This window comes from Eurytemora carolleeae, unplaced genomic scaffold, assembly GCF_000591075.1.
Source record: "Eurytemora carolleeae unplaced genomic scaffold, Eaff_2.0 scaffold1181, whole genome shotgun sequence".
NCBI lineage: Eukaryota > Metazoa > Arthropoda > Copepoda > Calanoida > Temoridae > Eurytemora > Eurytemora carolleeae.
In genome coordinates, this window is record NW_019397313.1 from 10,521 (window position 1) to 34,916 (window position 24,396).

Sequence of the window (24,396 nt, forward strand, 5' to 3'; positions counted from 1 at the left end):
AAGGAAAGTTAATTGCTGTCGCGTATACTCTGCGAACATATTAAAACCAGTTCTCTCTGGGCGGAATTTGTAAACAAGAATAGATGCCTCAGTGTTCGTTTAGTATCCGAGGAGGTTAAAAGCATTGCATTTTGATAATTTACATAATAGTTTCCTATGACCAGAATATTTCATTGATTATTTATGTGAAAGATGGATCCCATGTCAGGCTCGACATCCGTCTTGTATTTACATTACCGCCCAGAGACAGTAAACTGCAGTACAAAAGATGCGTACACATCTGAAATATCTTTCCTTGCATTAAATCCTTGATTTTTATTAGCTTCTCTGTTTAAGAGAAATTTCAAAGAATACAAAGTTTTGAATTTATAATTGCATTGCATCCAAACGAATTTGCTTTTCTCACACCGGAGGAGCTATAATGTCACAAAGAATGCATAGCATATTTTTTTACTCATATGTTATTTGTTTTTTATTTCAGGCTAACCAAGCACATGGCATCCCGTCATAAATCCCGCACAAACGTTGACCCGTCCAACAAGGCGTACTACTGTGAAGTCTGTAAACGGAGTTTTGCGCGCAGTGATATGTTGACGCGGCACATGCGCTTACACACCGGGATTAAACCGTACACGTGCAGAGTCTGTGGACAGGTAAATAATACAACTTTGTAGACCTGTACAACACAACATGTAGTACAGTACAGTACAATTAAAAATATACTTAATACAATGTAAACTCAATTTAGTTTGAAGTATATATATTAAAGTGGCCATTGTATATTTTGTAACATTTTTTTAATCGTCCATTGCTATTTAAAAACTGTACTTGACTGTGAAGTGTAAAATTACATTGACAAAGCAAATTGGGACTTAAAGGCGCTTTTACCTTTCAAATTTGTTAAAAGCTATTCAAAAATGTTATTAAAAACAGAGTTAAAATGTGAATAGAGAGAGACTATAATTTGTCTAGATATCTAATTTCAATAGGAATTTTTTTTTTTTGCAAGAACAACTTTCCTTTTTTGTGTTTATACGTCGTACTTAGAACAACATTGCTGTTATTCTTTTATTATATTGAAAGCATGTCAAATTGAACTTTGATTTTTCCAATTGCAAACCATTATTAAAAGGCCCTGATGAAAAGTGAGACAACTTGGAAAAAATGTTCTATATCATGGACAAAGATTAAAAGACCTCCCCCTCCAGGATCTTAAATCCTCCCTTTCTGACATCCGCAATTGCGCCTTTAGGGAACAGTGAATGAAGATTGCAGGGCCGTGTTTTAATTTTTTAAAGGGGATCGCGTAATTTCCAAGGGGAGGAGGGTTCTCGAGGATCCATGCTCAATCCAGGAATCCTAGCCAGGATTTCAGTTAAAGATTGAGACAAATGAGACATCTATAACTCTTCGTCCAGGGGTGTTACTGTTACTTCCCTCGGTCTCCCCGCCCTGAGTGCAGACCTAATATTTGCTTGATCCCTGTTGTCTCCTAAAATATATTCAAAGAATTTACGGGGATAGGGTTTAATTTGCAAAATCAAGTTTTGCAATTAATCCTTGAGTTATTTCGCGCCATTGCATTTGTCAGCTGTCATTCGACAGTTCCTGCCCAAACTTCCAAAAACTCGAACAAACATTAAAAACAATCAGAAATTAAATTTTAATTTTCAACAAGAGCGTTGTCAGAACTTGTCCAGAGGGCTTTCATTTTTTTACCCAATTTTTTTTTGCCAGAATCAAGTTGAAAATGATAAGTCGACCATGGATATATAATAGACATCAGATCAATCCAAAGCTAAAGTCAAAATTATGACATCATTGATTTATAACTTTTCCCTGCAATAATCCTTTAACTGGCGTATAGTTTAACTAATAAATCGCACAAATCCCCCTGTTATATTCCCCCTGCTGTCACTATTTTTTAACCTAGAGGGTAAAATATATATTTCTGTTTATACATTATCCTAATAAATTTAAATATGGGACTATTGTCATCCATGCATACCGTCAAATATCTTTCTATCTATCTATCTATCTATTTATCTATCTATTTATCTATCTAGTTATTTATCTATTTATCTATCTGTTTATATATCTATTTATCTATCTGTTTATGTGACTATCNATGCGGCATTCTAAAATCTTAACATTTGACAATAGTTTAAACTCGTTCTGTACGATTGTTATAGTGTACAGAAGTTGAGTTACAAAAGAATTGAGTCTTTGCTACAAACTAAAATTTTCTAATCCCTTTATCATTGTATCCTGACTAGTTGAACTTTCGATATTTCAAACTTGGATAATTAAATCTAATAGAATTCCAAGTGTTATTGAGATTTAAATTAAAATTGTGAACACATCTGTAAATTAAAGCAAAAGGAAGATTTATCATATTTCTACCCCCCTCCCCTAAAAAAGAATATTTTTATTTCTAACAATCCACATTTGTATCTAAACAACTGTCTGTTCATTATGTACTGTATGCCGAAAGTTAATTGTACAGAAAGTAAATGTAAATTATTTAGTTGTTCCTTGTACAAAGTTGAACTTTCCGCCAAAAAATATTGAAGACTTTCAATTCATACATTGATTTTAAAAGTATACAGGGTTCCCAACAGAGGATGAAACTTAAAACTCTTTACTACCACAACCGAACCTTAAGATCAGATTTTTGTATTATAAATAACTTAAAATTAGGACTTTAATCAATCTGACGTTTTCCAGTCAAAATACCCCCCTTTGTTTACAACCAAAACGTACTGCAGTTTCTAAGAGAATGTAAGCAAATTATGTACAGAAAGAAGAACAACAATGCTTTGTTAAGATAAACATTAAACATATCATGTAATGTAAATATGTTTACAAATATATTTGGGCTGTGAGACCTTATTATTTTCACACGTGTATTTTAACAGAGAGAGAGCTATGAAATTTTCTGCTTTGCAATATTTAAAATTTTGAGATATGTCCCATTAAATAAAGGGTGTCCCATTAAATACAGGGTATCCCACAAAACATTACAGTTGCTGAAAATTTGTTAATGTCTTCTTCAATAAACTGCATTAGATAAAATTTTTGCAGTTTATTTCGTAAAATAATCGATTACTCAAATATATTTTACTTTGAAATCAATTTTACAAATCAAATCCAATATTATAAGACTGTCGTACAATATTTTTTTTATTCTCTTTTCTATTAAACAACTTCAAAAATTATGGAAGATCTTCCATAAGTTTTGAAGTTGTCGAAGACATTTTAAACTATTCACCAACTGTTATGATTTGTGGGACACCCTGTATAAAAAAATTCTCGAGAAGCTATATCGATTGGACTAAAGTCCGATTGGACTGTCGTACAATTGCACTAAAGTCAGCTGTTCACAAACCGGTTTTAAGTTCATTTGAACATATGAACAGATGAGTACATATGAACACAATAAAAATTGTTAATTTCAAATTGACTAATCAAAAAATTTTTAACACATATTTGTATAATTTTTTTAGAAATTAGAGGCCGGAGCGCCGGCCCCCTAGCCTGGCCTACTCCTAGCTTCGACGCTCGGTCCCTTAATGGGCCTAGCCCCAGCGCTCGGCCCAGAAATTGTCTTAACATAACCTAGCCCTCAAATATTAAGATTACATCATGAATTATTTTTGTGTAAAATGATTAGAACTTCATAAAAACTTTTTAAAAAAATTACTATAGTCCTTTTGGACATTAGTACAATTGAAATGACATATGATACAGTGAAACCCTTAATAACGAATACATCGGAAGAATTTATCAAATGTCGTCTTGACAATTTTTCAATGAGTTTTATACAACACAGAATAATAATACAGCATTTTATTAAAGTTTACGTAAAATATACTCTAGCAGACGAAATTACATAATATGTCTTTACATCAGGTATTACAACACTAATCCTTAAAAAAGACGACATCGAATTCGTCACTGAATTCCCATGGTTTTTGGGACACCCTGTATTTCACAAAATTTGGACCCGCTCGGTTCAGCTGTTTTGACGCTTAATGGGAACAAACAGACAGACAAGCAAAGTAGCATACATATAGATAGATATAGATGTAGTTTTCAAGGCATTGATTTATTACTTTTAATGTTTTTTTTTAAATTATTACTTCAATTAACGAACCCAGAATTCTATCCTGTAAAAAGGACAGCTCCCGCCTCAACTGGCTCAATCAAAGAAACTCAATCTCAGAAAACTTTCAATACTTTCCTAAAATGATTTAGGTTTTGCGTCTCTCTTACTTCATATGGAATATAGTATCTGAAAAAACCCAAAAATCCAAAATGTAAAATATCAAAAAAACATAAACCATAATAAACAAAACAATTTTGTAAAAATTAAGTTATAAATGAGCCAGTGCTTTGCCACGAAACACCTGGAAACTCAATATTTATCAAAATTTCGATTGCTTCCTAAGTTCCAGATGGGTAAAAATACATCATGACTGGCTGAAACAGATCCACCTTTAAAAATTACATTAGTTTGTTTTTTTCCAAAGTCAAAAAAAGTGCCTTCGGGAAGACAACAGAAAAAAGAACACAGGTATAGTTTCGAAGGAAAAATTCCCGAGGATGAAATAAATAATTCTCCAGATTTAAGATTTTTTTTCAAGAGACTATCCTCGTGATTTTAAAGGACGTACAATCGAAGAAATGATTTACAACGCTAACCTTAACATCTTCGCCTGATCGAGAATCCTGAATGAATTTGATATCCATGTTTTTGTTTTTGAAAAAGTTTTAATTTTAACTTGTGGATTCTCGGCAAAGTGACTCGTGCGTTCATTACTTATGAAACAAAGGAGAAATTATTAGAATTAAAGATTTTCTTTAATCCAGAAAAACGACGATATCTTCCACATCACTGATCAGAGTACTGTATTTCTGAGTCATGATTTATTAATTCAATTATTTTCAATTATTTTGGCGCCAAATTACCAAAATATTGTGCCAAAAATTCCACTTAGTCACTTTGTTTTATAGAAATATGACTTTGAGGAGATAATTAGTTAAAAGGTAAAGCGTACAGCTTGAACCCCGTTAATAATAAAAGCTGAAAAATAATTTCAATCTTAACGAAAAAAAAATTATGTAAAAATTACAAATTTGATAAAATTATTGAACAAAATTTTTTTAGGCATTACACGTAATTGTTTAATTTATCAAAAAAAACACAAAAAATATATAAATTTATTAACTAGCTTACAGAAAACGTCAAAATACTTGTTTAACTAAAACAAAAAACAAATATGAGATACTTATTGCACAAATACAGAACAGAATAGATGAATTCTTTTATCATCTTTTGTTCATTCTTCAAATCTTCCACTGAAAAAGGCAAATATCTAAAAAGACACAAAAAAAACTGTTTAACAAAAGGTCCAATGAACATTAACACAGAAATTCTGCAGCGTAACCAGACTCATTTTATTAGTCAAGTGATATAATAATTTACTAGTACAACTATTTGCTTTGTAACAGCATTAAATACACTGAAGTATTGCTTTTATGTCGTTTTCCTGTTCCACATTTTTATTGGCCTCACTGTAACAACAAATTATATAGATAAAAAACAGGTTGGCAATGAAGAAAGACTTTTCTTTATCAAAATATGACAGAAAATTATTCTAAACTTTCATTCTCAGAACTTTTAGATGCAGTTCCAGACAATGATTTTGATCCTTTCATACCTCCATGTTTCCTCTTCTTGTGTTCACTTAGATTTGATCTGAATGATGAAACATGATCACAATACTCACATGGATATCTCACCCCCAGGTGAACACCATCAATGTGCTCTTTCAAACTCGACATTTTGGACGCTGCAAACTCACATTGACCACACTTGAAGTTTTTTAACTTTAGATGTTTTCTCATCTTGTGCGTCTTTAAGATTTCTGCTCTGGTCGCCGAATAATCACACTCATCACATTTGATCCTAACTCCTTCATGCTTAATTTCTCTGTGTCTTCTCAGCTCAAAAGCACTTGCTGCGGAAAAGTCACAAACTTGACATGGAAACCGTACACCAAGATGCTTGCTCTTAACATGTTTCTTTAAACTAAAAGCAGTCGTTGCAATATAGTCACAATGGTCACAGGGATATGTAACTCCTCTGTGTTTATTCTCAACGTGATGTTTCAAATCTGTTTTCCGAATTGCACTAAATTCACATTGATCACAAGAGAATCGCACTCCCAAGTGTTTAGAGTCCATATGTACTTTTAAATAAGATGATTTGGTTGTAGTAAACTCACACTGGTTGCATGAAAAGGGTCGAACCCCAAGATGCTTAGTGTTTACGTGCACCTTCAAGTAGGAACCACGGGTTGAAGAATAATCACACTGATCACAGGAAAACCTCTTTTCAGCTTCGGGTTGATCTTCGGATTTATGCTTTCTTTTAACATGATTCTCTAGTCCCTTCAAAGTAACTGCTACATATCCACATTGATTACAAGTATGACTAACTCCAAGATGCTTGATCTCTTGATGATTCTTCAAAACCGAGAGACGCCGTGCACTATAATCACATTGATCACACGGATATCTCACACCAAAGTGAACGGAATCTTTATGTGCTTTTAAATACGAGGCTTTGTACGTGTCATATTCACAAAGGTCACAGGGATAAGATTTTTTGCCCAGATGTTCAGAATTCCTGTGTACCTTCATTAAAGAGCTTTTAGTTGTGGAAAACTCACATTTTTCGCATGAAAACATTTTATCTGATTTTTTTCTCTCACGTTTCTTTGGGGTTTCCAAGGCTGTAGCTGCCGTGGAATAGATAGGTTCGGGGTACGCTGTAACTGTTATTACTTCAGTATTGGATATTAGAAAGGAAGATATTGTGGATTTTGTGGCAAAATATTCAGGATTATGCTGCTCAATATTCATCTCAGAAACAGCATGCTGTATATCCAAGGGTGTAGATACATGCTGAATATTCATGTTGTTGGCAGCATCATGCTCAATATTTAAGTTTTCGACTGAATACTGAAAATTCGAATTCGTGGGTGCATACTGAATATCTAAGCTTTGAACTGCATGCCGAGTATTTGAATCAGAGGAGGATGCATGCTGAATATTTGAGGTAGTGGTTGCATGCTGAATATCAAAACTTTGGACTACATGCTGGATAGCTTCAGAGTGCTGAATACCAACACCTCTAAACGATTGCTGAAAATCATAATTAGAGTCAGCATGCTGGATATCAAAATGGGAATCTGCATGTCGCAAATTCTGGTTGACGTTTTTATGCCGAGTATTCAAGCCCTGGGATGCATCACTGATATCCATAATATTTGGTGCCTCATAATTATCCAATCTACGGACTTTATAATGAATATCTAATCTACGAGCTTCATTATGAATATCCAATCTAAGGGCTTCATTATCAATATCCAGATCATGGGCTTCACGGTGAATATCCAAGTTACGCGGTTCATCATAATTATCCATTCTATGAGCATTATTTTGAATATCCATTTCATGGGCATCATCATGAATATCCAAGTCACGTGGTTCGTCATAATTATCCATTCTATGAGCATTATTTTGAATATCCATTTCATGGGCATCATCATGAATATCCAAGTCACGTTGTTCGTCATAATTATCCATTCTATGAGCATCATTTTGAATATCCATTTTATGGCCATCATCATGAATATCCAAGTCACGTGGTTCGTCATAATTATCCTTTCTATGAGCAGCATTTTGAATATCCATTTCATGGGCATCATCATGAATATCCATACTACGAATATTGTCACGAATATCTATGTTGGTGACTGAATAATTGATTTCAAAATTGTCCAACCTGACAGCTTGATGCTTTCTCTCCTTGTGTCTCTGGAGATACAAGGAACTGGACGCAGAATACTTGCAGAACTCGCAAGGAAACCTGACTTCAGGATGGTTCATCTTGTTGTGTCTTTTCAACTGTAGAGAAATGTTAGTCTTAAACTCGCATGTTTCACAAGAATACAGAACGCCTTGATGCTTCAGCGTCTGATGCTTGTTTAGATCTGATTGCCGGGCTGCTGTAAATTCACAATTATCACAGGGATACCTCACCCCGTAGTGGACAGAGTCCTTGTGCAATTTTAAATTCACAGATTTAATTGAAGAATACTCACAGAGATCACATTTAAACGCTCTTTTACCAAGATGTTCAAAATGTTTGTGCGCCTTGAGATACGATTGTCTTGTCGTGGAATAACCACACTCATCACAAGAATGTTTTTGTTTTGTGTCGGTGTTATATAAACCATGTTTACTCTTAACATGCTTCTTCAACTCTGCTGTAGTTTCTGCTTCAAACTGACATTGCTCACATGACCGGTTTGCTCCTAAATGCTTGTGCTCACGATGCTTTACTAAATCAGTTAATCTGGAAGCAGCATAATTGCACTGATCACAAGAATGACTGGATCCTGAATGTTTAGAAACAATGTGTCTTTTTAAATACGACGCTTTTGCTGTGGAAAATATGCATTCACTACAGGAAAACGTCTTAATTCCTAGATGTTTTGAATCGATGTGAATCTTTAGATAAGATGGCCGACTTGAAGAGAAATTACATTGGTTGCAGGCATACTTTCTACCCGTCTTTGATCTATCATGCTTTCTCTGTTTGTGTCTATCTAGAAGTTCTATAGTTGCTGCTGAATATTTGCAGAACTCACATGGAAATCTAGTTCCTTCATGCTTTCTCTTCGCATGCTTCTTCAAGAGTGCTAAAGTAGTTGTAACATGCTCACATTTATCACACATATATTGCACACCATCATGTTTGTTTTCCCGATGAGTTTTCAAATCTGTTCCTCTAGTCGCAACATAATCACAATCATTACACGGGTATTTGACTCCTAAATGCTTTGACTCCTTGTGGAACTTCAAGTAAGATGCCTTAGTTGTGGAGAAACCACATTGATCACACAAATGCGACTTGATTCCTAAATGTTTAGCATCAATGTGCAGTTTTAAATAAGATTGTCTTGATGTAGAATATTCACATTTATCACAAGAAAATCTTTTCTCATCTGACGGGTACTTAACGTTTAAATGTTTACTCATTGTATGACACTTAACAGCCGCAGCTGTAAACGCTACGTATTCACATTGATCACAAAGATACTTCACACCTTCATGTTTAATCTCTGTGTGCTTTTTTAACTCAGAGGTACTCACGGCCTCGAAATCACACGTGTCACATGGATATCTAACTCCAAGATGTTTGGATTCTTCATGGAATTTTAAATATGAAGATTTGGTTGTACCAAACTCACAATGTTTACATGTAAAAGCTTTAATCCCTAAATGTTTGGAATCTTTGTGTATTTTCAGATACGAGGGTCGTGTTGAAGAAAACTCACAAAGATCGCATGGAAACCTGCGATCAGGCTTCATTACTCTCTTTTTCTTCATTTTACTCATCTTTCGAGTCCTCGAGCGTTTCTTTCCGCCTGGGATTACAGAATGATGATCAACGATCAAGCCTGTAACAAAAAGAAAAATTCAATAACTTTTGAAAAAATTTTGTGCAAATATAAAATAGAGAATATCAATTAATAACGGTTTTATTTTCAATAATTAAAAAAACTTATTTCAACCACGTTAATTTTTTGTTTCCCACTGTTTTCTGCGTACTCATCATTCTTTACCAAAGGACATTTTGTTTCCCCGTTATTTTTTTGTGAACCACTGTATTTTAACAAATGTCGGCCATATTTCATTTTTTTGGTATGGTGTTTTCTTTATTGGTGGACCACTGTATTTTTTAACAAATATCGTCTTAGTTACTACTTTTTATGTGATCCTAAGTTTCCTTGAACAAATGACATCTTTATTTTCCCTTTTTTGCAAATATCGTTTTCGTTTTCCACTTTTTTAAGCAGACCATTGTATCTTTAACAAAGCTCGTATTATTTTCACTTTTATGTGGACCCCTGCATCTTAGTTATTCATTTTATTTAAAATAAACTTTTTTTCTGCGAACCACATAAATTTCTCAAAAAAGTTTTCTTCATTTCTCAATTTTTCTTTATTATTTATAAAAGGTCGTTATATTTTTTCATTTTTGGAAAAAAACGTCGTCTTTTATAACTTTACGTTTGGACCACTGCATTTTTCAACTCTTTGAAAACTGCTTTATTCCTGGGACCACCCCCAGAATAAAGCAGTAGATGAAGACGACATTTAACCCTTTTAAAGAAATTTAGATTAAAAAGAAGGGATTTCGATCTCCTTGTGATCATTGCGAATATATTGGCACTAACGCGAGTTATCAAAATCGTCACATAGTATGCAATAAAACAAAGGAAAACAAAGAAGACCCTTTTTTCATAAAAACAGTGGTTCACAGTGAAAGTAAGATCGAAAAAATGTTCAGGTCGTTCTTAATTTCCATGTTTTTTGAGACACACTGTGGTAAGGAAAATAGAAGAGATGGATCTAACCATTTAGTCTCGACCTTTTCAGCTTTTGCGTTGTTTCCATAACTGAACCATCTTCTCTGAAAACTTAATTTTTAGGATATTTTAAGTTACATAAAAACACACCAAGAGAAAATTTATTGAAAAACTAAATAATTATTGAACTAGAGAATAGACAAGACTTTACTTCAAATTTATAAATAATGAACGTTTAATGACAGAATGCGTTGATCTAGTTCTATTCTCGCAATGAGATTCAGCAATTGGACCTTTATATTAAGTAATTTATCCGCGAGAATAGAACGAGATTAAGTAACTACGTCCATTTACAAGTATCCACCTCAACGTTGAGAATAATAATATAAATAATATACTCAAGATTTAAAACAAAAAATTTGAACTTTATACAATTATAAATAAAATTAATAAAACAATTTATAATTCGACATGTACATTATTACACACTGAACGTACTTTTAATGACTATTTGTACTAATATTTAATAATGTGATAACGTTTACAAAATCATTAACATTTTCAAATCTTTATGACTAATAAGAGGAATTGAACTTTGACGTATGTCTAATTTAAAAATAAAAAACCTAAAACATATAAATATATTTTTTACAAATAAATCGAATTTCGAACTTAATTGTAATCTAAACAATCGTCTTCGTCGACTTCTACTTTGATAGAAAACTCTTCGTCAAAGGACGATCTTTCTGAATTTCGATCAGACGATCTTTCAGTATCCCGATCTTTCTCCTTTTTGTTCTCAAGCTCCTGTAATCCAGGTTCAGATTTACCAGGTTCAAGGTTTACAAAATCAGGTTCACAGGTCAAACATTGAGGTTCAGTTTGTTCAGCTTTAGGTTCAATGTGACCAGATTTAAGTTCAATCGGATCAGGCTTAAGTTCAGCTTGTTGAGGTTCAGGATTAGTAGGTTCAGACTCTGGTTGAGAGGATTGAAGGGTAGGTTCCGTCTTGACCAGATCTGATTTAATATTATTAAGTTTTAATCGTTCGTTCTCCTCAATTCTAGCCTTTTCAGTCGCTTCCTCTTCACACTGCTTCATAGCCTCGGCCATTTCTTTATGCTTTCTCCTGATGTGCGCAAACAAATTTGATCTTGAGGATCCAGCATGTTCGCAGAAGTTGCAGGGGTATTTTACCCCAAGGTGAACACTTCGTATGTGTCCCTTTAGCGCTGATGATGTAGTTGTGGCATACACACATTGGTCACAATGAAATTTCATGTTAGCAAGATGTTTACTGTCTTTGTGATTCTTTAACATATATAATCTGGTTGCAGAATAATCACACTCGTCGCAAGTATATCTTATTCCTTGGTGTTTAATCTGTTTATGTCTTTTTAAGTAAAACACCCCAGAAGCTTGATAATCGCACATGTCACAGGGATATTTTATTCCTAGATGTATACTGTTTGTGTGTCTTCTGAGATCCGATGAGGTGGTTGCTACATACGTACACTGAGTACAAGGATATTTAACTCCTTGATGCTTGTGCTCATGGTGCTTTTTCAAGTCCGAAGGTCTGACCGCGGCGTATTCACATTGATCACATGGATATCTAACCCCCAAGTGTTTTGAGTCCTTGTGTAGTTTTAAATATGAAGATTTGGTAGTTGAATACTCACATTGGTCACAGAGATATGATCTAATACCAAGATGTTTAGCGTTTCTATGCGCTTTCAAATAGGAGGGTCTGGTTGAGATGTACTCACACTGATCACATGGATATTTCCGTTTCAACTCACCCTCCATCATTTATCTCCAAGCACGAACGTGAGAGAAGCTGAAAAAATGGGATAAATTAGAGACTGTCTCAGTAGTTTCAAGGGGCAAAATAGTTCTTTAAACATTTGTCTGAGAAAAAATATCTCTGGAAAATCAATTCAATTGCGGTTCTTTCTCTAAATGTCTTGAGCATCATGAAGGAGGGACAAGCAAGGAAATGGACTAAATATATCTCTAAAAACGAAAGAAAAACGACTTTTTCATATTTTTTTCATCAGATATAGGTTCAAAGGCTACAGTTTTAAACTCGGAATAAAAAGGTCGCCTAAAATTACGTGAGCAGTTCGTTTGAATAATAAATAAACCTTCGCTTACAATTTTCAAAAATAATTTAATCTTTGTCGTTAAAAAATTTATTCTTCAACAATTGTCGTTAATGTCTCCAAAAAGAAATTGATTGACAAACAAATCTTCTTCATATATAAATACTATTGTTAATGACTATAATTTACTGGATTAATGTTAGTTTTGGGGATTCGTGTTTTGCATTACCTCCAAGTTTTGACAAATCAGATCTGTTAACCAGGCATTATAAATATTTCTGAAAATAAATTTCTTAATATATATATATATATACATTACGGTGGTAGGCGATCATTCCAATATAATGAAGACGACTTTTTATTAAGGTTTTTATTGTTAACAAGCTTAGAATTACAAATTTAGAGGTAATTAAAGAGAAGCTTTTTTAATTGACAGCTTCTATTTGTTTTAATTTTATTGTTTATTCAAACAGTTTAAAAGCTGAATATAAATCAAAATTGAAATCAAAGTCGTCTTCATCGTATTAATATAATCGCCTACCTAATTAAGGCGAACAATCAATTCCACCACCAATCTAAAACAATGAAATTTTACACATTTAGAGTTACATATAGTTATAGATGTTATACAAGTTATATTTTAACTGACAAATCAGTTATTTTGTAATTATTGTAAAATATAAAATACAGTGAGAACCAGAACACTATGGAATAAGGAGACGACATTAATGCAATTTTAAAGTACAGTGTACACTATACACCTTTATTTATGGAAGTGTTCATATTTTTTATAGGGGAACCAATAATAGATATGCATAGATAATAAAAATGGTCATGCCACAGTCGAATTTTCCCGAGTAAATAAACGTAAAGTATAGTTTAATTATGCCTCCTTCTGCACCTTACAAAATTCAATTAAAAAATTCGTTAAATAAACTACCCAGACTAATAATAAATGTAATTTTCCCTTGTAAAAATCCGGGAAAAAACACGGTCCGCCATATTTAGACATCAGCTGATTAACACGTGGTTATATCGCCATGGACTAAGATGGCGTCCCTGATCACTGTTCTAGTGCATAAAGTATCTGTAAAGAATTGCGCATCCAAGGGCTACAGAGATAGGAATAAGATATGTTGTAATCCAAGATGATTCTTCTACAGGGACAGGTCCAGGACCCCAGGCTTTAGCTTTCTCAGTTTCAACCTAAAATTAAGCTAACATTTAAGGGGGGCATAAGAATAAAGGGGTAATAAAATCAAAATGTCGTTAATTCTGCAAAAAAAACTGAATATATTTAAACGTCTTTAAATATCTTTAAATATATAAATTGGCCAGGAGCGCAACTAGGAAAGGAGTTATGGGGAGGGGAGTGGTGGCATGTTTGTGTGGGATAAAATAAAATACAAGATAATAAAAGATATTTTGTTAAAATTATGAAAATATCCATCTATTTACTATTGCATAAATCTCAAGTCACTTTAAAGAGAAACCAAAATTGAAAATTATTTATTTCTAGCTAGAAAAACAATGATATCGAATTAATCATTGATCAGAAAAGGTTTAAAGGGCACCGTTGTTAATACATAAATTCTATAAAAGAAGGGTCACTCGAAAATACGCTCACAGTCTCTTAAATTCATCTTACTAACCTTATCATCTTCGTGCAGTTCTCCAATATAATATTCCTCCAGCATTTCACGGGCATCGCTTGAGTGTCCAACATCCTCGAAATTCTCTGAAGAATCGATCCCGGCATTCTCGAGAAGAATTTCCTCGCCACCAGGGTGCTCATCAAGGAACGGGGTTACATCGTACACCTTAAAATGGAAGAGATTATGTTATTGGTACATTTCCGCACAAAGTAACCTTTAAAAAAAAGAATATATTTCCACCCACCACAAAAAGACAAGAATAAATTAAAATCCCTCCAAAAAAGGGAAAATGATTTATTTGGGGCAAAAATATTTGAAGTACATTCTTTCTTAACTAATTTAGTTTAACTCGTAATTAGGATTTATTTTCATCAATTATGCCATCTATTTGATGTTAAATTAGGGGAAAGTTGCATGCCGCGCAGAACAGCATACAATGAATACAAGTTGTATGATAACTCCATGCGATTATAATTCATTAAAAATTGAATCACCATTTTGAAAATATTCGGATAATTAATCTTTTTGTTAACCACATTAAATGATATTAATTGACCAAATCATTAAACGATTTTAGTTATCCTGCATTTTATTAAATTTAACTGGATTTCTTTTAATTTTAATTTTTAATAATTAAAAAAAACTAATTCTGAAAACGTATTCACCTCCAAAGTAGGAGTTTAGAACGTAGAATTTGCGCTCAACTCAGGATTTACAGATCTTTAAAAAGTTTTATATGTCTTAAATGAATCCTTAAGAAGTTTTCCCCAACACTGCGTCCTCAGTTCAACTACCTTACATAGACGGTCACTCCGTTAAAACCAAAAAATCTTCTTTATATGCATTTAAAGTTCAAAATAAAGATTTCAATAATGATCGCTTTAGTTTGACAACGCTTGTTTGTAAATTGTTGTTAAAAAAAAATAAAAAAAATGGTGTCAACCTTATTGTGAATAATCGTCCAGACAGATTTCTTTTCTCCCTTGCTAATGTTGTGCTCCTTCACTTCATCCAACCTGTAGATTTTAACCTCCTTGTCAGACATTTTATTTTTGAAAATTTATAAACAAAAACTTTTCTGAAATCAAATCAAAATGAACCCATCAAGAAATATCATTAGATAACAAACTGAAAACCAAAAAGTACAGTGATTACAAAAAAAACTCTGAAACAGGAAGACGACTTTTAGACTCAAGTTATGATTTCAAAAAGTCCAAAAAGCATGGACACAGCAATTTTGCAGTGTGAAACAGACTTATTTTACTTAATCAGTGACGTCATAAGTGTCTTGTAAACTATTAGCTTTATAAAAACATCAAATATCCTTAAGTATTGCTATAAAGTCGTCTTCCTATTTCAAAGTTTTGTGGTTATCACTGTAATTTATTATGGTTTTATCACAGTAGAAATTTGAATAATTTTAATTTTTATTTTAGCTTGAAAGTTGAAATATTGAATATTGATATCTAAATGCTCATATATATCAGAATGTAGGTACTTAAAATGGGAACCATTTTTAATCGCCAATGGTACTATGAAATAAATAAAGAAACTTAAATGAAGTTAAATACAGAACATATTGTCAAGTGTAAGTGTACACTGTACAATTTACATATTAATAGTGTACAGTGCACACTGCACAGTGTATAGTTGTGTAAGTGTTGTACAGTTTACACTTAAATAATTTCAATTTTAATCAATATTCTTCCAAGCACAAGTTTAAAGAATATTTTCAATCTGTTATCAGTCCCGGGTGTACGCTCTAGATCACAGATAAATTGTACAATGTTTCTGTACATTTGAGTTTAATCTTCTTTCTGTACACAGTGTATGTACAGTTGTATAGTGTACATTCTTACAATGTACAGCTGTACACTAGAGAGCGAAGATCTTAATTAGTTTATACGTTACGGTTAATTTCTACTCGAAGTCAAAATCAAAACCAGTTATTAAAATTCAAAAACCGGTTTAGCTTTCAAAATTTGTTTTTGTTTTTTCTGAGCTGGGTTAGTCATCATTACAGGATACTCATCATCTCGATGTTCACTGTGGGAATTTTTAATTTGAGGATCTATAAAAACTATTCCTTTCCATGTATTCGTTTTAGTTACTCCACCAAAAATCAAAGTTCCCTTCAACCCCTGACTGGGTACGATTACCATGCAGGATTTCGAATCAAGATTAAATTAATCTGCAGATTAATAAAAGATCGAGATCTCGATATCCACAATATAAGACTGAACAGCTCAGATCTTAAAGGTACTGTACAATTATCTGCCTGAGATTGTTATGGTCGTACAGTTCATGTATTTTCTCGTACATAAACTTGAAGAAAAACAACATGTCGTCATATTCTCCTTTATACTCAGCCTAAAAAATAATGTTTTAGAAAAATGTGAAAAATTTCTTTCATCTCCTTTTCATACAATTTTACGTTGAAAATAACTAAGTTATTCACACCGCACACCCGAAAAAAATGTTTGATTATTTTTTAGAACACGCTATTCTATTTTTTCTAAAACGTTTGTAATATAACAATGAATAATGTGAATTTTTTTCTCCCACTATGTCCATACCTGCGTTTAAAAGTGCAAGTTTTTATTTGTTTCAGACTTTTTCTTTTTTAATGATAAGATACGGAAAGAAAATTCCAATAATTACGTATGGACGCTCGACTCCAGTAGTGGATTGGAGGTTTAAGTCCATTCCATGTCCCGGTTTCTCAATCTGGACTTCTCTTTAATATAACTGTGCATTAACAATTGATTTTGCAAATTGCGAAGTTCCAGCCACACGACCAAATTTAAGCCATGCCTCACCTTGGGTCAGGCAAAAATTAAATGACGAAAACCTTCCTAGCAAATGTTTCTTTCTATTTATTATTAATTATTTAAATGTAATTTGATTAATTCTAGCTTAATCCTTTGCCTGGTTTGTTTAGTAAAATCAAGTATATGTTATATCATAAGAGCAAGTCCAATCTAGAAACTTTAGTTAAATCAAGTATATGTTACATTATTAAATCAAGTTTAGCCTAAAACTTTATAGTTAAATCAAGTATATGTTACATTATAAAATCAAGTCCAGTCTAGAAACTTTATAGTTAAATCAAGTATATGTTACATTATAAAATCAAGTCTAGTCTAGAAACTTTATAGTGGAATCAAGTATATGTTATATTATAAAATCAAGTCTAGTCTAGAAACCTTAATTATGGATGATTTAACCTGGGAAACCTAATTATATCCAAAAAGTTTATTTACCTTGAGTACAATTTGATGAAAATTAAGTTGATTTACCTTGAGTGCAATTTGATGAAAATTAAGTTGATTTACCTTGAGTACAATTTGATGAAAATTAAGTTGATTTACCTTGAGTGCAATTTGATGAAAATTAAGTTGATTTACCTTGAGTGCAATTTGATGAAAATTAAGTTGATTTACCTTGAGTGCAATTTGATGAAAATTANATTTTCATTATCATTATCATTATCATTATCATTATTCTTTTCATTATCATTATCTTTATATTATTATATTATTATAATATTACCTATGATTGGTGCGTGGACGGCAGTAGATTTTCCGTCAACCTCACGGGCATGCTTTACTATATCTATCTAATTTAATAAAATTTAAGAAAATAATTTAACAAAAATCAATAAAAACTAACTTGAATGGTTTAAGTATTTCCTCAAATTTTATAACTTGGCCTTGTGATAAAGTCACCTTGGAAATTAGTACCTAACGTCTAAGTTGACCCATTTAGTACAATTACTATGTTCTATTCTCTGTTTTACTCTACGCCTCCGAATTTTATCATTATTTTTTTGCTGATTTGGGAGGAAAAATTGAAATATTGTACATCAAAAGGCAACTTCTTTAATTTAAAAAAATGTTTTTTTTAACCCAAAAATATATTGATTTTTCCTTAAAAATCATAAATTTCTCCCAATTCAGCGAATAAACCCGTAAAATAAATTAAAAAGCATATATTAATTTTTTGGAAAAAAAAATTTTCCATAGAAGGGGAGGGGGGTATTCAAGAAAATATTCGGTACAAACACACCCAAGTTTAATTTTGAAAATCACCTTAATTGGAAGCTTTATGTGTGGTACATACTGCTTGAGGCATTGTACAGGTACATAACAGGTGTAGCAGAAATATTTCCGGGATTTACAGCAAACAGGGCAGGGCTGCCGGTCAGGGTGCAGGTTTAAATAATCAGTCGGAGATATATTCAACCCTGAAATAAAGGGATTGGCAACGTAATTCAAATTGTTCTCCCAGATGTAAAAAACTAAAAAAAAATTTCGTTAAATCACCAAAAAAAATAGTTGGACGTTAAAATCAACTTTTAATGTAAATCTTTTTTAATCTAAACAGAGGTCGAAACTTATTTATTTGTGAGGCGACGTTAATCTTGAACACTTAATCTCGATATCCAATTTGGACACTTTTGGATAAATCCTTGACATGGAGATTAATATTTATCCCGAAATTTACAATATTTATCCCGAAATTTACAACGGAAAAATTTCTGACTTCAGCTTCTATAATGACAACAATGAACAACAGCTAATAAAACCGAATTCTCTGAATTTATAAATAAAAAAAAACTTTATATAAATTCTACCTTTGAATGGATTTTCTTCACCTAAGACCAGCTTTTCACTCTGCCATGGTGCTGAATGTTGAACACTCCAACCTGTATCCCCTGTACATTATGTGGTTATTATCTCCCACCCTTGTACATTATGTAGTTATTATCTCCCACCCCTGTACATTATGTAGTTATTATCTCCCACCCCTGTACATTATGTAGTTATTATCTCCCACCCCTGTACATTATGTAGTTATTATCTCCCACCCCTGTACATTATGTAGTTATTATCTCCCACCCCTGTACATTATGTAGTTATTATCTCCCACCCCTGTACATTATGTAGTTATTATCTCCCACCCCTGTACATTATGTAGTTATTATCTCCCACCCCTGTACATNACTAGTTAAGCCTCTTTTAAAAACTATTCTGATAAAAAAAACAAGAATAAACCTGGAGGTCTGCTCGGCAGAAATCCCTGACTTCGAACATCTCTAGAATCCAGCTCAAGGAGTCTGAAATATAATTGAAGGAACTGTAGGAGGCGTGATTTTATGGGAATCTTTATTTACAGTCTGTCATGTTTGATTGATTCACAACTGTACCCTTCACACCTTGGTCTGATCAAGAGTGCTAGAGATATCAAGAATCTTCTACTTGAAAATTGATTATTTTTAATTGTGGTTTCTCTACAAAGTGACTTGAACAGTTCTACTTAAAAAACAATGGAAAGTTTCAAGGTGAAAATAAAACATTATCGTCCACATCATAGATCAGATTATTAAAATTTGAACAAGGAAACAATATTCTAAAAAATATGCAACGTAACTTTCGGTCAAAAGTGAATTTAAACCATTTACAATTATTTGTCGGCGCTAAACATAAAACTAGTCGTTTTTAGAAGTAACAAATCTCAGTTATCAAATCTTGGTAAAAAAAAATTCACACGCTCATTCAGTATATCAGATCAGATATCAGATCAGATATCAGATCAGATATCAGATCAGATCAGATATCAGATCAGATCAAACCAAACCAAATTTTAAAATTACAGCGAAGCTAGAATATCAATTTCAGAAATGAAAACAAAGACATTTTCAGGATATTTAAAAAGCGTTCTCAAAGTTGACAGCTCCTTAAAATTATCATGACATTGTCTGAAAGTAAAGAAATATAAGCAAAAAGCCCATCTAAGTTTCTCCCATGGTCAGATTTAGATTTAGAGTTTTCAAAACATCTGTAAATTATCTTAAAGTCATGATAAACAGATTTAGTAATTCGTTTTGTAAATGCACCTGTTGGGTTTTTACTATTTTCTACAAAATCGACCCGTATTTGTTAAAATTATGGCCTTTTTAGGCTTAAAATTGGAAAAATAGTTTTTATCTTTCGCCTCTCATTCAAAACCCCATAAAGATATATGCTGCGCATAAAGCTAAATTATCTACAAACCAAGACAATTTTTGCTATGTATCTCTTGCATAAACATATTTAGTTCTTAATATGAATTATACAATATTTGGTCAAGGAAAAACATAAATTGATCAGATTTTTTTGTAAAATTTGATAAATCTAAAAGACCTTATATTTGAGTTGTGGGCCCGTTACATAAAAAACACATCAAATATAAAAATCTATAAATAAATCTTAATTGTATAATGTATATTTACACACCCTGGTTCCATACATATAAACCCTTCCCAACTTCCAGCATTATCTTTCTCTGTGTCGTTGCAGTCTCCGAGATCCGCCATTTTATTTCTGAAATCTTAACATTTTATTTTTCAAATCTTACATCAAAATTGTTTATTACATCACGATTAAAAAATGTCAGGTAGCAGAGAGGAGATTAGAAGTTTTCCATCGGTTTAAGAGGTCTAATAAACTGAACTACTGGTGTCACCCTCCTAAAATTAAAATTTAAATGTATAAAATGTTTTTAAATACAAAAAAATATAGAACTTGTAAATTTTAAACAATAAAAAATCTCTTCAAAGATCGTTGAGAAAAGAATTTTTCCTCAATTTTACTATTCTGATAAAAAATCTTGAAAATGGTTCAACCCAGGATTTAAAGAAGTTTTCAATTTTAATTTATTACGGAATTCTAAATTTAGGACAGTTGTCGAATGTCATCAACGATATATACGACTTTTTCGATACTTTTATCCAAAAATCATTTATTTTCCCCAATTCGGCGAATAAAACCCTTACAAAATACCTAACTTCGGTAGAAGAAAAAATAATTTTTACAACAGATAGATAGATAGATAGATAGATAGATAGATATATAGATAGATAGATAGATAGATAGATAGATAGATAGATAGATAAAAAGATAGATAGATAGATAGATATATAGATAGATAGATAGATAGATAGATAGATAACCGACACGGAAAAGTCGGTTTTGGAAAAAGTCGAAATTCAATTAAATTCTTGTAGAGTTTAGGGAGCATTGAGGATCCAGATCCAGGGAGCTTAAATATATAGGATCCGGATCCAGGGATCTTAAATATTGAGGATCCGGATTTAGGGAGCTAAAATATTAAGGATCCGGCTTCAGTGAGCTTAAATATTGAGGATCCGAATCCAGAGAGCTTAAATATTAAGGATCATCCGGAACCAGGGATCTTAAATAATGAGGATCCGGATCCAAAGATATTAAATATTTAGGATCCGGATTCAGGGAGCTAAGATTTTTAGGATCCAGACCTAGGGAGCTTAAATAATGAGAATCCGGATCAAAGTGCTTATACATTGAGGATCCGGATCAAGAGAGCTTAAACATTAAGGATCCGGACCCAGGGAGCTTAAATATTAAGGATCCGGATCCAGGGTGCCAAATTGCTACGTTTCCGGATCTAAGGTGCCAAATTGCTACGGATCTGAATCCAAGGTGCCAAATTACTACGGATCCGGATCCAAATCCAAGCACAACTGTAAATCTTCTAGTATTGATTAGTTGATTGTAAAATCCATTTACCTTTGTCAAGGCTAGCGCCAGATTTTTAGCAATAGCCAACCTGATCCCCTTCTCCTCCTCCTACTCACAACATTTAACTATTTTTAAACAAACTCATTTTTTTTAAAATTATTTTGAATCTAATAAATCAAAACAAGTGTAAATCTGAAAAGGAACCCAAAGTGGAACCCCCAGATTGCCTTCAGGGCACAGCGTCACAGCTGCGGCCTGGAGTCCAATCCAGGCTAGAGCACAGCTAAGGACAAAAAAGACTTGGCGCCCTTTTATGCATTTCACAGAATGTCTCCTTATCAACTAGTGACGTGCAATAAGTTGATTCGTTTATAAAAAGGTTTTGGGATTTTAAAGGGAGAGACCGGCTAGACATGATAGTTGAGCTGAGAGTGCAGCATTGTAGAGACATTTCTTAGAATTTATTTGATACGTCTCATAGGTCTCAAATGAATCCTGAAAAATTTCTCTAAAATACTGCACTTCCAACTGAACTACCATGTCTAGCCGGTCTCTTCCTTTTAGAGGTTCCACAAAAATCTGAAAGGTGTTAAAAATTTCAAAATTTTTATTTTAAACATTAAACATTATGCAAAATTTTGACCCAGAAAGAAAATATGTCCAAAAATCGAAGCAATAACGAACGCATTAAAAAATCGTTTTTTTTTTATTCGATTTCCCTTTTTTTCTCTGTATAGCTCGAGCCCTCTTCAGAAATAACCGCCAAAGCAAACTTAAAAAGAAGTTTTACATGCTGGAAATCTTGTTAAAAGTTTATATCCTATTACCAACTTAGTAATTTCATATATTTAAATATTTTAATCATAATTTATGGAGGAAAAATTATTCCAAGAAGAAAAGACGACGAAAATGTAAAATTGAAAATTGAATAAAAAATAGAAAAATTGCCTCGAGCAAAACTTTCTGTTTCTCGGGGAGGCTCTCGTCTTCTGCCAGCTCCTGAAAAAGATATATATATATATAGATAGATAGATACACTGATAGATATATACATAAATACAGAGAAATATTTATATATGTATATGTATATCTATATTTCTCTGTATTTATGTATATATCTATCTATCTATCGTAATATAGTGAAAGATAGATAGATAGATAGGTAGGCAGATACATACATAGATATTTAGATAGATACGTATACAGGGATATATACCATTTTAAATATTTTATTCCCGCAGATCAGGAGTGTTTAATGGGAAAATATGGGGTTTTCTCGCTTTTAAAGTGAAAATTACAGTTAAAATTATCAAAAGTAAAACTTGTTAATTCTAATATTTAGCATAGATATGTAAATTAAATAGATAAAAAAGATTGAAATCTCGTAAAAGACAAACAACAAAAATTTCACACATACTTGAAAATTTTCGAAAGTCTTAATTGTGCAAAAATTTACCAAGTTGATCCGTCAAAACAATTTAAATTGATTAAAATGTAAAATTTTTAGAAGAAAAAATTTACATTTTTTAAAATTTGAATTAAAAAGAATATGCTTTTTTCAGTTTAAATATTGATAGCTCGTAAAACTTGAAAAGCATTTACGCATAAAAACTTTTATCCCTATAAAGCTAATGATTTAAGGTGAATAAAATCATCATGTTAATTGCACTGAGCTAGTCAGGGGCGTTTTCTGTCCCTGGGGGCTCTGCATCTGTTGGGGCCCCAAAACCCCTGGAAGATTTCACAGATCCATGGAGGGGGGGGGGGGGCCTTATGGCCCCCCTGAATACGCCTCTGAAGCTCGTAATTTTTTGTGGTATTTTTCAGTCCTTAGGATCCGGATCCGGATCCGCATCAAAATTAAATGGATCCTAAGCACTGGTATTTTTACCTGTAAACACTGGAGCAGTTGGTAACTCTGGATAGAGGAGAACAGGACCTAAATCAATCAAACAATCAGTCGAACAACCAAGAATCAACTATACAATCAATCAATAAAACAAAAAGGCAAACTAAGAAGCCAACTAGCTGTCCATTTGTAATATTTATACATAATAAAGCCGATTTTTACGTTAAAAATTAGCCATATCTCAAAAGTAAAACTAATATTTTAGAAAAAATCGAAAATTAGCTTTTACGTTCCCCTCACATAACTCTAACCAATGAACGGTCCCACAGACTAGATATGTACAGACTGCTTATCAGCTTTTAAGGGCTGGGCTAAGTAGGCCTATAGTCGTACCGGCACGACATGATATACACTTACAGAAGGAAACCCTTAAAAAATGTTACAGCTCCGCTCAAATCTATATGAAAAATCTATGTGAAAAATGAAATTCAAGAATTGGAGGGGAAATAAATAACTTTAGCGTCGCAAGTTAATAAGATACAAAAACAAATATTAATATTAACATTAAAATTGAAAATCTCTTAGAAATCCGCAAATAATATGTGATAAATACTGAAGATTGAAATCCGCAAATAATATGTGATAAATACTGAAGATTGAATCCAGCATGAAATACTGTGTTTATGAATACAATGTTAGAACAAGATTGTTGAGTTTTAACTTGATATAAATGAAATGAATAGATAAAGTAAACAAATAACTATCAGGATTCAGGATTATGTTTATTTATATAAATTT

The 24,396-nt window shown here is 32.5% G+C and overlaps 5 protein-coding genes across 5 annotated transcripts in view; 1 reads left to right on the forward strand and 4 right to left on the reverse strand.

The window, feature by feature from the left end:
• LOC111713459 (zinc finger and BTB domain-containing protein 20) overlaps window positions 1-689 on the forward strand; it is a 6,954-nt gene extending 6,265 nt beyond the window's left edge. Inside the window, exon 6 of the mRNA XM_023488313.1 lies at window positions 482-689. Within this exon, the coding sequence (XP_023344081.1) occupies window positions 482-674 (193 nt within the window). The 3' untranslated portion in view covers window positions 675-689. The remainder of the gene's footprint in view (window positions 1-481) is intronic.
• A 4,757-nt stretch (window positions 690-5,446) lies between these two features.
• Window positions 5,447-10,555, reverse strand: LOC111713448 (uncharacterized). Its single transcript, XM_023488302.1, has 2 exons — window positions 10,497-10,555; window positions 5,447-9,536 (listed from the first exon to the last, which is right to left on the reverse strand). Exons 1-2 carry the CDS (start codon window positions 10,534-10,536, stop codon window positions 5,656-5,658), a joined length of 3,921 nt encoding a protein of 1,306 aa, XP_023344070.1. The 5' UTR covers window positions 10,537-10,555; the 3' UTR covers window positions 5,447-5,655.
• A 36-nt stretch (window positions 10,556-10,591) lies between these two features.
• LOC111713449 (zinc finger Y-chromosomal protein) lies at window positions 10,592-12,854 on the reverse strand. Its single transcript, XM_023488303.1, has 2 exons — window positions 12,783-12,854; window positions 10,592-12,288 (listed from the first exon to the last, which is right to left on the reverse strand). The coding sequence occupies exon 2, from the start codon at window positions 12,258-12,260 to the stop codon at window positions 11,121-11,123; it is 1,140 nt and encodes a 379-aa protein (XP_023344071.1). The 5' UTR covers window positions 12,261-12,288; window positions 12,783-12,854; the 3' UTR covers window positions 10,592-11,120.
• A 270-nt stretch (window positions 12,855-13,124) lies between these two features.
• Window positions 13,125-15,874, reverse strand: LOC111713450 (cytochrome b5). Its single transcript, XM_023488304.1, has 3 exons — window positions 15,152-15,874; window positions 14,206-14,373; window positions 13,125-13,759 (listed from the first exon to the last, which is right to left on the reverse strand). Exons 1-3 carry the CDS (start codon window positions 15,251-15,253, stop codon window positions 13,625-13,627), a joined length of 405 nt encoding a protein of 134 aa, XP_023344072.1. The 5' UTR covers window positions 15,254-15,874; the 3' UTR covers window positions 13,125-13,624.
• A 1,866-nt stretch (window positions 15,875-17,740) lies between these two features.
• LOC111713451 (DTW domain-containing protein 1) lies at window positions 17,741-21,861 on the reverse strand. The gene is made up of 6 exons (XM_023488305.1): window positions 21,798-21,861; window positions 20,487-20,719; window positions 19,266-19,327; window positions 18,845-18,925; window positions 18,300-18,454; window positions 17,741-17,827 (listed from the first exon to the last, which is right to left on the reverse strand). Exons 2-6 carry the CDS (start codon window positions 20,564-20,566, stop codon window positions 17,741-17,743), a joined length of 465 nt encoding a protein of 154 aa, XP_023344073.1. The 5' UTR covers window positions 20,567-20,719; window positions 21,798-21,861.
• Between the last annotated feature and the right edge of the window lie 2,535 nt (window positions 21,862-24,396).

What these genes read in the sequence shown, in the direction of transcription:
- LOC111713448 (XM_023488302.1), bottom strand. Translation starts at nt 10,536, where the DNA reads ATGGAAACAACGCAAAAGCTGAAAAGGTCGAGACTAAATG. An exon ending in GAAAAGGTCGAGACTAAATG is followed by an intron (nt 9,537 to 10,496) that starts GTTAGATCCATC and finishes TTTTTGTTACAG; the next exon opens with GCTTGATCGTTGATCATCAT.
- LOC111713449 (XM_023488303.1), bottom strand. Translation starts at nt 12,260, where the DNA reads ATGATGGAGGGTGAGTTGAAACGGAAATATCCATGTGATCAGTGTGAG.
- LOC111713450 (XM_023488304.1), bottom strand. Translation starts at nt 15,253, where the DNA reads ATGTCTGACAAGGAGGTTAAAATCTACAGGTTGGATGAAGTGAAGGAG. An exon ending in GGACGATTATTCACAATAAG is followed by an intron (nt 14,374 to 15,151) that starts GTTGACACCATT and finishes TTCCATTTTAAG; the next exon opens with GTGTACGATGTAACCCCGTT. An exon ending in AACTGCACGAAGATGATAAG is followed by an intron (nt 13,760 to 14,205) that starts GTTAGTAAGATG and finishes GCTTAATTTTAG; the next exon opens with GTTGAAACTGAGAAAGCTAA.
- LOC111713451 (XM_023488305.1), bottom strand. Translation starts at nt 20,566, where the DNA reads ATGGCGGATCTCGGAGACTGCAACGACACAGAGAAAGATAATGCTGGA. An exon ending in TTTATATGTATGGAACCAGG is followed by an intron (nt 19,328 to 20,486) that starts GTGTGTAAATAT and finishes ATTATATTTCAG; the next exon opens with ACTCCTTGAGCTGGATTCTA. An exon ending in ACATAAAGCTTCCAATTAAG is followed by an intron (nt 17,828 to 18,299) that starts GTGATTTTCAAA and finishes TTATTAAATTAG; the next exon opens with ATAGATATAGTAAAGCATGC.